The sequence below is a fragment of the Squalius cephalus genome, assembly GCF_949319135.1.
Source record: "Squalius cephalus genome assembly, chromosome: 3".
NCBI classification, from domain to species: Eukaryota; Metazoa; Chordata; class Actinopteri; order Cypriniformes; family Leuciscidae; genus Squalius; species Squalius cephalus.
Genome location: NC_137124.1, coordinates 59,114,915 through 59,127,482, shown reverse-complemented (window position 1 = coordinate 59,127,482; position 12,568 = coordinate 59,114,915). Strand labels below are relative to the sequence as shown.

General features: G+C 35.7%; 1 protein-coding gene across 1 annotated transcript in view; it reads right to left on the bottom strand.

Annotated features, from left to right (window-relative positions):
- galns (galactosamine (N-acetyl)-6-sulfatase) overlaps positions 1–12,568 on the bottom strand; it is a 50,715-nt gene that overhangs the window by 21,667 nt on the left and 16,480 nt on the right. Inside the window, exons 10-11 of the mRNA XM_079865027.1 lie at positions 7,932–8,068; positions 6,824–6,926 (exon numbers count right to left, since the gene is read on the bottom strand). Of these exons, the coding sequence (XP_079721153.1) occupies positions 6,824–6,926; positions 7,932–8,068 (240 nt within the window). The remainder of the gene's footprint in view (positions 1–6,823; positions 6,927–7,931; positions 8,069–12,568) is intronic.

Genomic DNA, 12,568 nt, shown 5'->3' with positions numbered 1-12,568 from the left:
GTTAAAAATGCATGTTCAGAAATGCAATAAATAGAAAACAAATAGTATAGATTATTGATTAGCGTGTTGTTAGGCCCAAGTTTGGGCTCTGAGAGTTGATTATGCAAGAAACGTTGCCTTGAGTGACATATAACATGACATGACATATAACATCATATGACATATAACATCACATGACATGACACTTGACATGACAACATGGCATGAGATGACATAACATGACATGACACATAACATCACATGACATGACATGACAAATACCATGGTATGACATGCAGGGCTGCCAACTCTCACGCATTGAGCGTGAGACTCACGCAATTGACACTTTTCACACGCTCTCACGCACAGAAAAATTGCGGAGCAAAGAGGTACTTTTAATATTAAACTAATTCTCAGCTCCGTCAATTTTATTACGAAATTCAGACAAAAATACGTTTGGCGCTTGTAAATGTGACGTGACAGATCGCTGAGCGCCTCAGTTCAAGAGCACGTGAACCGATCATCTGTTACTTTTTTATATAAAGATGCAGTACAACTTACCGAAAGTATACATAATATCGACCAATTAGTGTTTTTCAACCACGGAAAGAGGCCAATATAACAGCAGGAGAACACATAACGTTACATTTAGCTCAGGAAAGCCATTTAATGACCATAGCATGTTAACTGAATAGAAAAAATAGCTAGAGAGGAGATTTTGCTGAGCACTATATTACATATTTATTATTTTTACTTATGTCATTAAATAATTGTTATTATAACAAAAACTGCATTATATTTAATTTAATTTGTTATTTTTAACCTTTAATAATACCAGCAGATTGGGCCCTCTATGTTTACAGCATTAGGTGAGATTATTTTTTAAAATAAAATTTAAAATAAACATGTATCAAAATTAGTCAATATTGAATCAAAATCGGAATCAAATCACAAGAATGGAATTGAAATCTTGAAATTTTTGTCAAGCAATAATAAAAACTGTATCCTACCAGTCATTGTACACTGTAAACATTGTAACATGTTGTCACTAAACTTCATAAAATTCTATTTAGTTACCAAATGTTTTGACAATCACAATTACACTTATTGTGATGCAATATTTGTTTTTACATATAACATATGACATAACATGACATAATATTTTGACATTACATAAATGTATGGAGAGGTGGCATGTTAAAAATGCAAATTTGTAAGAACTTAAATCAGTGTAATAACCGACTGGATCCTGACTAGAAATATGTAGTTAAAAATGCATGTTCAGAAATGCAATAAATAGAAAACAAATAGTATAGATTATTGATTAGCGTGTTGTTAGGCCCAAGTTTGGGCTCTGAGAGTTGATTTGGTTGAAAATGCAAGAAACATTGCCTTAAGTGTATTGAAGAGGTTTTTCTCAAGGTTTTCTTTTCTTTTTTTCTCTTCCACTTAATGGAGTTTGGGCTCCTTGCCACGGGCTCCTTTGGCTTGCTCAGCTGGGGTCTAAAAGACCATTAATATTCAGTAATATTATCGATGTAACTGCACTGACACTATCAGATGAGAACAACATCTGAACCGAACTGAGATGTATAATCCACACTGTTATTGAACTATATATAATCAATACTGAACTGACTTGAGCTGAATATAATAACAGATCTGTTTATAGCCAAATTGAACTCGTTTCATAACTTTTACAGTAATTGAACTGAATTGAAGCAATATTGATCTGAATAATGACACTATTATCTTCTCGCAGAGCTGCTTTAGAGCTGAAATCTATTTTTTATTTTTTTATTTTTTTATAATTATAATTTATTCATTTTAGAACTTTAACATTATCCATGTGAAGCTGCTTTGAAGCAATCTGTATTTTAAGGAGAGTTTATTCTAAATAATAATTAAGAAACTTGTTAAAAAGTGGAACGAAAGTGCCTAAAGGGTATTTAAAGTGGGAATAAAGTGTTTACCGGGTAGGGGTAGGGCTTTAGGAACTGGGACAAGTAATGTCCCAATAAGGCAGCATCCATTTATGATTTTAACAATAATAACCATAAACACTGAATATGTTGTTATTATTGTTTTATACAGGGTTCGTACAGATACTGTAAAATGACATTCCAGCTTTTCAAGCTCTACTTTTGTTTTTTGTTTTTTCAAGGACTACAATTAGAGATCTCACTTATCAAACAATATCTTTCTTTATTATCTTAAAAAAAAATTGTAAATAGAGAAATAATAATAAACTAATAAAACAAAATGGTACAAATAAAGTGCGGCAGATGCAATGACTGGTCACTTTAACCATTGAAAGGATACGATGACAAAGATATCGCTTTCCTTATTCAAACTGATTATGAATATATGATTGAGCTGAAGAATAAAAGCTGTATCATATACTTGGATATTTATGAGCAATATCACGCTCATAGCCATGTGAAATGCCTCTATATCAGACGGACTGCAGCGTTAATTGTGTGTGAAAAGATTGTTTTATCAATAAAATCAAAATTACATTTCCCATATATTGTCTTCAATAATTCAAGCACTTTTCAAGAACTTCTTCATAAAAATGGCTGTTTTCAAGGGTTTTCCAAGACTTAAAGTCTTTTTTAAGCACCTTGTACGAACCCTGTTTATAATGTTCTCCAATACACTGAGGTGCAAATATTATCCGCCACTATTTGCACTAAGTATAAATAGCATCTAACAACTATTTACACTAGAGAGTGTAATCAAAAACCTGTCATACGTCAATCCCTTCCCGCCAAAAAACCCACAGCTCCTCCCCAAACCCAGCTGTCAATCAAAGCTCAGATTTATAATCATTACGTACAGTGAAACCGGTGAAATGTGTAATTTAAGAGAAGAATTCTCAGGTGTTTTCTGTGAGGTAATGCACACTAAAATACTTCATATTATCGCTCAACGGTGCGGCGCGAGGATCATCGGATGCAAAGCACTTACGCTGTGAAATTTCTCATTTCACACCTCGCTGATCCACACAGGTTTCAAGAGGAACTCACCCGAGTGACCGATACTATTAAGCCATCATTTCAACCGGGTTTAACTGGAAACAAACCAGAGGGTGAAAGAGTCTTTTTTTAAGAGAAGTGCAGTGTGGATCACTGCCTAAATACGGTCAAACCAAAACTTATTCAACATTTCCCACATTTCTCATAGTTTAGAAAATGGTAATAAAATATGACAAGAATCAGTTGATATTTGACTGGTTTTGTCCATCCTTCTGTTAGACTGTCTCACACATGAGTTATGTTGAATATCTGTCAGCTGTTCAATTTAACTACACAATTAGATAATACCAGTTTAGCTCAACCAATCACCAAGCAATGCTTCATTTTGTTCAGTCTGTGTGTAAAAAGAGCATTAGCAATTAAAGAAAACACACTTCAGCAAAACATGATCAGCTCAAAGTGTCTGAATAATATTTGATCCCAAATTTGTATAACTTTTACTGGTAGTTACTGTATGAAGAATGTTTGGGTATAATATGTCAGAGTTTACTTTATTTTGCTCTCCTCACTTACATAAATGAACTACAGTGTCCTGATCACACTAGTAAAAAAAGCAAAAACAAATTATATCTTGTGTCTGAATTATTTTTGGTTTGACTGTATGTGCAAAAAACCGAACGCTTATTGCCTCACGTCACCCACAATCATTCAAATCAATTTAAGCACGCTGAGCTTAGAAATGATGGGCAAATGGAGATGCCAAATGGCACTAGAGGTGAAAATGCGTCGTAATTTGTGTGCAACTCTAAAGCATCAGGTGAAACCTCCCGAAAACACATTAACCATCAGGACTGGACTCCAGCGTGAGACGCGAGCTCAAACAATCGATCGAAGGCTCACAAGCAATCAGACACCATTATTTGTGAAGTTACACTCCAGTTCACATGAGCTGATAAAGGGCTGCTATTGATTCAGTGGCCATCCAGGAGAGAGCAATTTAAGCAACCGATGGGGCATAAAACAAACCCTCGCGTTCAGAGAAGCCGAAGGCGGACAGGGGTTACATGTACAGTCAGACCAACATTCAACATTTCTCACATTATCACAGTTTATTCGCTCTAGTTTAGAAAATGGTAATAAAATATAACAAGAATCAGTGGATATTTGACTGGTTTTGTCCATCCTTCTGTTAGACTGTCTCACACATGAATTATGTTGAATATCTGTCAGCTGTTAAATTTAACTACACTATTAGATAATACCAGTTTAGCTCAACCAATGACCAAGCAATGCTTCATTTTGTTCAGTCTGTGTGTAAAAAGAGCATTAGCAATTACAGAAAAAACACTTCAGCAAAACATGATCAGGTCAAAGTGTCTGAATCATTTTTTATCCCAAATTTACTGAATTTTACTGGTAGTCACTGTATGAAGAATTTTTGGGTATAATATGTCACAGTTTACTTTATTTTGCTCTCCTCACTTACATAAATTAATTATCGTGTCCTGCACCCACTAGAAAAAAATATATCAAAATTTACATCTTTGTTTGACTGTATGTGTGTTGTGTGACTTCAATGGGAAATGAAGCGTGTGTAGTGTGTATGAGAGACCTCGAACGCTGCTGGAATAGCACTAATAGATGAAGCGTGTTTGCAGAAGTGCTGCTGCTCCATTAGCTCCATTAATATTCATTACTGCCTGATCTTCAAGTCTATTTGATAAGGCATTGTTTTTGAGATAACATTAACACGCTAATGTGCATTTTGGAATGCAATTACTGCATCAAGAGGCAAGAAATCGGGGGAATGTAAGACAATAACTAGCCAAGATTATAACATTTTCTGAAGAAAATGTGATTTGTTGTACAAATTTCACCAGTATGATGCTAAGGTGTTCTGTGTATTCTGGATAAGTTGCTTATTATTGGCACAAGCGTATGGGATATTTTTGCCCGTTTTACTGTTCATCAAGCAAAAGGAAAAGCCAAACAATATGAGGCATCATTCATGCCTATAGCACAAATGATGAAGGGTTCTGAAAATCCCCTATAGATATGCGCGATATTGTCCGACCGTACCATATTGTATTGTTATCGGCTGACGTTGATTTTTTTTTACACATGCTGTGTTCACGGCATTTCCGTAATACAAGTAATTCTCAACCAAAATCATTTCCCCGATACAAGTAATTCTCAACCAAAATCATTTCCGCGATACAAGTAAATCTCAACCAAAATCATTTCCCAGATACAAGTAATTCTCAACCAAAATCATTTCCGCGATACAAGTAATTCTCAACCAAACTCATTTCCCAGATACAAGTAATTCTCATCCAAAATCATTTCTGCAATACAAGTAAATCTCAACCAAAATCATTTCCGTGATACAAGTAATTCTCAAACATAATAATTTCCCAGATACAAGTAATTCTCAACCAAAATCATTTCCCAGATACAAGTAATTCTCATCCAAAATCATTTCTGCAATACAAGTAATTCTCAACCAAAATCATTTCCGCGGTACAAGTAATTCTCAACCAAAATCATTTCCGCGGTACAAGTAATTCTCAACCAAAATTATTTCCGTGATACAATTCTCGACCAAAATCATTTCCGCAATACAAGTAATTCTCAACCAAAATCATTTCCGCAATACAAGTAATTCTCAACCAAAATCATTTCCGCGGTACAAGTAATTCTCAACCAAAATTATTTCCGTGATACAATTCTCAACCAAAATCATTTCCCAGATACAAGTAATTCTCATCCAAAATCATTTCTGCAATACAAGTAATTCTCAACCAAAATCATTTCCGCGGTACAAGTAATTCTCAACCAAAATCATTTCCGCGGTACAAGTAATTCTCAACCAAAATTATTTCCGTGATACAATTCTCGACCAAAATCATTTCCGCAATACAAGTAATTCTCAACCAAAATCATTTCCGCAATACAAGTAATTCTCAACCAAAATCATTTCCGCGGTACAAGTAATTCTCAACCAAAATTATTTCCGTGATACAATTCTCAACCAAAATCATTTCCGCAATACAAGTAATTCTCAACCAAAATCATTTCCGCAATACAAGTAATTCTCAACCAAAATCATTTCCCCGATACAAGTAATTCTAAACCAAAATTATTTCCGTGATACAATTCTCGACCAAAATCATTTCCGCAATACAAGTAATTCTCAACCAAAATCATTTCCGCGATACAAGTAATTCTCAACCAAAATAAATTCTACGATATAATTCTCAACCAAAATCATTTCCGCGATTCAAGTAATTCTCAAACAAAATCAATTCTATGATGTAATTCTCAACCAAAATCATTTCCGCGATTCAAGTAATTCTCAACCAAAATCATTTCCGCGATTCAAGTAATTCTCAAACAAAATAAATTCTACGATATAATTCTCAACCAAAATCATTTCCGTGATTCAAGTAATTCTCAACCAAAATAATTTCCCCGATACAAGTAATTCTCAAACAAAATCAATTCTATGATGTAATTCTCGACCAAAATCATTTTCACGATATTAGTAATTCTCAACCAAAATCCTTTCCGTGATACAAGTAATTCTCAAACAAAATCAATTGCATGATATGAGTAATTCTCTACCAAAATATTTTTTTTACGATATAATTCTCAAACAAAATTAATTTCATCATATGAGTAATTCTGAACCAAAACCATTTCCACAATACAAGCAATTCTTAACCTGTACGCTCTCACTTAGAACGAAACTGACCATTATCTAAATCTCTTAATGACTTGTGTACACTCAGGCATGTGCCCGATCATCAGACTTCAGATCATCACAGAAAAAGAAACTGAGACAGAAGAATATTGCAATCGCTGACCTTGTTGAATTCCTCCCATGAGTTGCTCCAAGTCCAATAGTGCACCTTGTATAGCCCGATCCGCACTGCCATCATCTGGTTTCCACGATAATAGAAGATGGGTCTGTTGGGAATAAAATCACCTTTAAAAGTGCTTAGAGACTACATCAACTTTGTTGAGTAGGAGCATCTACACTCTAAAAAATAAAGGTTCCAAAAGGGGGTTTTCACAGCAATGCCTTATAGAAGAACCATTTTTGGTCCACTTTCTTTCTTTTTTTGGCTTGCTTAGTTGGGGACATTTAATTTAATATTCAACAATATTACTGATCTGCCTGCATTGACACCATATATATATAAATGTACTAAATTAATAACTTTTTATAACAAAAATGAACCATCACTGAACTTACTTAAGCTGGACTGTGACGCTATTTTCTTCTAAACAAAATTTGTTGCATTATTTTCCTGTTATCTCTGTAAATCTGCTTTGAAACTGTATTGTAAAAAGCACTATATAAATAAAGCTGACTTGACTTGAAGTGAACAGTTCTTAAAAGAACAATTTTTTTTCTTAGACGTGAAGAACACTAAAAATCTAAAGAAACCTTTTCTACTGTAAAGAACCTTTTGTGGAATTGAAAGGTTCTATGTTTAAGGTTCTTAGTAAATGCCAATTAAGGACCTTTATTTTTACGAGTCTAACAGCTTAACGTACTGAACGTTCTGAGATTTTCAATTCAATTAATTTCAATTCACATTTATTTGCATAGCGTTTTTCACAGTACACATCGTTTCAAAGCAGCTTTACAGAAAATGCATGAGTCCACATTACAATTTACAGTGATCTGTTATCAGAGGAACCCGTCTAAGTTATGCATTTCAGAAATGTACATATACAAAATCACAGTTAGCAAAAAAATTTTTAATTTAATGTAATAATTAAAGGCAGAAACAATGAGCTCATTGAAGTAATGGATACTTGTTTGTTAACAAATGATTATAACATTTAGAAAAAATGAATCTGCTTTGACCGACCACCTAAAATGGACGTTTATTCTGCATGTAAAGCAGTCTGATCAAAATAATGGAATGTGAATGGATGTACCGCTTGCTTTGAGGTGGTTACCTGTCTAGCAGTGAGTTGTTGAAGAGTACAGGACTTAAATCGAGACCATCAATGACACGGTCATCAGGAGGAAGAACGCCAGCCACGGAAAGACTCGTACTGAAGAGATCCATTACGCTGCCCAACTGATGGCTCACCTGAGGAACAAAACGCTTTAAAAGAGCCATGCGGTGTCATGTCAGAGATTATTGAACATTATTACACGGCTCTGTGGAATACTTGATTCTGATTGGTCAATTGCTCCATCCAGCGGTATATTATTCCCAGATAACAACCGCTGAGAACAGAAACACAGGCTCATCCGGGTCACTGAAGTCAGCAGCGCTATACACTCACTAGGAACGGGTTTTCTTCGTGGAAGTTTTGTATTTGGTGGGCTAATAAAGTATTAAAACTGTTATCTGTGTACTGTTATTTAATTATGACATCCAGTATCGTGGCCTCGCTCTCTCTTGTTTCATACAAACGCTCTGCTGCCATTTTGTGACTATTGTTTTGTACACTGTTGGATTATGAGATACAAACAGGTACGATATTAAAACAGTTTAATCTGAAATCAATATATCTTATCCCTATAACTATTTATGTATTGAAATGCTGTGTAATATGTGATATGACTGTATACCGTATCTCTTAAATCTCTGTTTAGTTTGAACTTGCTGCGCTGAAACTGCTCTCTGTGGAAGCTTTGCGTTTAAAGACCTAAAAATATTTCAAGTCAGATCAATATTTTGTGTCTAATTAGTTACTTATGTGGCAAGTAGCCGTGTAATAAGCGGGATAATGTACATCTAGCCGTTTGTTATCTCAGAATAAACCCCGTCAGGTGTGTGTGTGTGTGTGTGTGTGTGTGTGTGTGTGTGTGTGTGTGTGTGTGTGTCAGAATAAACCCCTTCAGGCTGATGAAGACCTGATCCTGATCACCCTGTCGGGGTTTATTCTGAGATAACAAATGGCTGGATATAAATTATCTCTTACTTAATCAATGATTTTGTCTAGTTGGTAAATCTATCTTCTATCCCATATCATTTATGTCCTTTGAATTGAATGGAAAACTATGAGAGTCATAGTCACTTAAAGTCCCCCTGAGGTGAAACTCCAGCTTTTAATGTTGTTTATGTGTCTATGTGATGTTTTTAATCTGCTTTAAGACAAAGCATGTGTAAATTCATAAGTCGACAGCATTGCTGAGTATTTCCTCCTTAAAACTGCAGTGAACCAAAGACAGTCTCAAAAACACGCTTTGAAATCGCTGGTGTTTCTGACGTCACAAACTACCTTGTAACCAATCAGATCAACGTGTGATCGTCAACCAGTGGATCTCTGAGCTGAGTGAGTGAGTGGAGGCGGGGCTTATTTGCATATTCAAAGAACCATGCATACTAAATGAGGCAAGGGTGTCGAGTTACATTCAAGATATTTTAAGCCATTAAGAATTTTTTTCAAGGAAAAACGTTTAAATATGTAATTGTGGTGATCAAATATTATTTTTAAGGGGTACAATTATTGACTACAGGGGGATTTTAAGAATTTTGAGCAGCTCGTGAAGTTACTGTATTGTTAAAAAATACTGATTGTTGACTTTTCTTCAATAATTATTTGCGGACTTAAGTTTATCTTACAGAATTAGCTGTTGCATCGAAATTGGTAACAAGACGTGATATTTCACTTGTTTTAAAATTTTTATATCATAGCAACCTAATTCCCAGCAAAATATACTATATATATATATATATATATATATATATATATATATATATATATATATATCGCTAATGTGGAAAAAAAATTACTTGTGTAAGATTTTGGTCATCTCGCCCACTAATCGTGTTAAAGATTTGTGCTTAAAATATGGACATAATTATGATTTTTGCCATAATCGATCAGCCCTACCTGAAGTCAAAAGTTGGCTACGAGCTGAAGGTGGACGTTAAAAAAATTACTGCTCAAAATAAAAGGCTTTTACCCGCTAAAAAAGTCTATCAATCAGACAACAGAAGACATGAAGTAGATTATGTGCAACACAGTTTACAATTTAACATATCAAATATGGGTTAATTGGATAAGCGAGCACAATTATCTATCATATCACATGATCAATAATCATAATATCAGCTGATATATGCATCTATCACTAGTCAAGATGCTCAAAATTGTAATAAATCAACCCATGCAGGAAATCACACAGACATGCACCAATGCAAAATCATTTTCTCTATGCTTCTCAAAGCATGGACAGTTTAGAAGAGCAGCGTTTCTTCAGTTCCCGCTCTAATCTGCGCTCGCAGGTTTATTATAAACCACACTAACATCTCTGTAAATGAAGAGAAAGGCAGAGAGAAAGGAGAGTCGGGACAGAGGCCGCAACTGCAGCTTTATCTGTCCTCCCCAGTCCTGCTGCAAAAAAAAGCTTTATTTTATTTATAAACTTTGAACTATTTTCCGATAAAATGCCATTTTTTCGCTGTCATCCTTGATCTTCCATTCTATTCTCTCCTGAACGGGCCTTTGAGGGAAACGGCACGCTCACAATCAGATAGCGCTATCAGCACTGAGCAGCTGGCACACACACACACACACACACACACACACACGTCGCCTACTTCAGCCTCCCAGAATTCCCTTCACCACTGCCAGTACATTCCATTATCTTCACTCTCAGGCTTCACACACACAGACGTACGAACATACATACTTATACACACAGGAAAAGGAGAAATCAAAGGGAACAATTAATAAAGGTAACTAGCCGTTACCACCAGCTGCTCGTATCCAGCAACACACACACACACACACACACACACACAAAACATGGGACTTGTAAAAAGGGGAAATGAAAATTCTTTATCTCCAATTCATTTCCTCTTCGTTCTCTTCTTCTCTGACGCTAGTTATCTGAGCAGACAGACCTGTCTAATGCACTCAGTGTGTGTGTCTCTGCACTCAGTGTGTGTGTGTCTCTGAGCTGATGAACACAACACCCCCCACATCTTTATTTTTATATTCACGTCACTCCATCGGTGAAGTGAACCGTACTTCGAATGCAGAGTCCGACCAAGTCAAGGTCAAGTTTCAAATCACGTTTGATAATAGCGTCTCCTTAACTATATGCTACTAGACAACTACACGAACCACAAGATCATTTAAAGAGGACCTATAATGCTTTTCTTTAGTGTGTAATGTTGCTGTTTGAGCATGAAAAAGCTCCAGTTCTTCTCTATATCAGTGTCAGTGTTTCTGAACTCCTGAAACGCCTCCTTCTTGAGTTTCTTCCGGGAACGAACACGTCACAATATTCCTCATTATAATAATTCATGCGCAGAATAAAGGGGCGGGGCCTGGGAAGAGAGGAGCCGCAACAATGGAGAATATGAGGAGAATAATCAACATTCAAGCAGGAAAACCTGTTCTAGTAGAGCCTGAAACAACAGCAAGACTGTAAAAGGGAATAATAGGTCCTCTTTAATATTTAAATGCCATTTACTTTAAAATTAATCGTTTTTAGGCACTGCCACTCAGTAGGAAACGTAATTTTCATAACAGAGTTCACAATAATATATTTGTACTCTTCTTTTTTTTTTTTTGGATGCTGTTATAACATTAGTCAAGTTACTTAACCCCAAAACAATCATACATTTACATGATCGTATTTGCAGAATTCTTACTATGTGTTTGTAAAACTGTGCAGATTTACATTGGAGGATTTTGAAACATTTGTCACAGCAAGACAGCAAAGAAATCCTCGAAAATAAATGGGAATCCACTAAAAACATTTGTCAATCTCATCATATAGTTGCTTTCTTTCTCAGAAACTCTGAATATTCATTTGTGAATCTAGTTTTAGTTATTTGAAAGTACATTTTATATTAGATTTATTTGTAAATATGGAACAAATATCACCCAACAAATGATATTATAGACTCCACTTTAGACATTTACTAACTATAAGTAACTTTGCAACTACAAGTCAACTAGCAGTCATTAAAGTATTAGTATAGTCTTAAATTTTTTTAAATTTTCATTTACTCAAAATAAAGTGTTATCAGATATTAAGCAGAATGTCTACTAATACTCTAATGACTGATAGTTGACATGTAGTTGCAAAGTTACTTGTAGTTAGTAGGATGTCTAAAGTGGACTATCGAAATAAAGCATTACCGAATAAAAACGGGCATCAATGCTCCCCATAAGAGAAATGGACGAGAAGATACACATATCACACAGAGCCACACTCGAGCGGGCAAAATCCAGCCTGCCACCGCAAGACAAACACTAACAGTGTGAAACACCTGCTTATCCCGCTCTGGCACTGCCCAGACACCTGGCACATATCCCAGCATGCACCTCTTCCCTTCAGTTCTTTATCCGGCACGCCTGGCATATTCAGATACTGAAGCCCTCATTACAGCTCAATCCAACCTCAGCAAACACACAAACAGATTAGCCGCTTAAGACGTTCCCAATCCTCCAGTCCCTCGTGCTATCAGGACCCCGCACACCCCTCAGATATGAGCTTAGCGCTCGCTCCTCCAGAAATACCCCCACGCCACAGCCCCATGGCACAGCTAACCCTAATACAATTAAAAGTCATTTGCGGAGCGCACAGCTTCAGCGGATCAGGGAAAAAGGAGACAGGG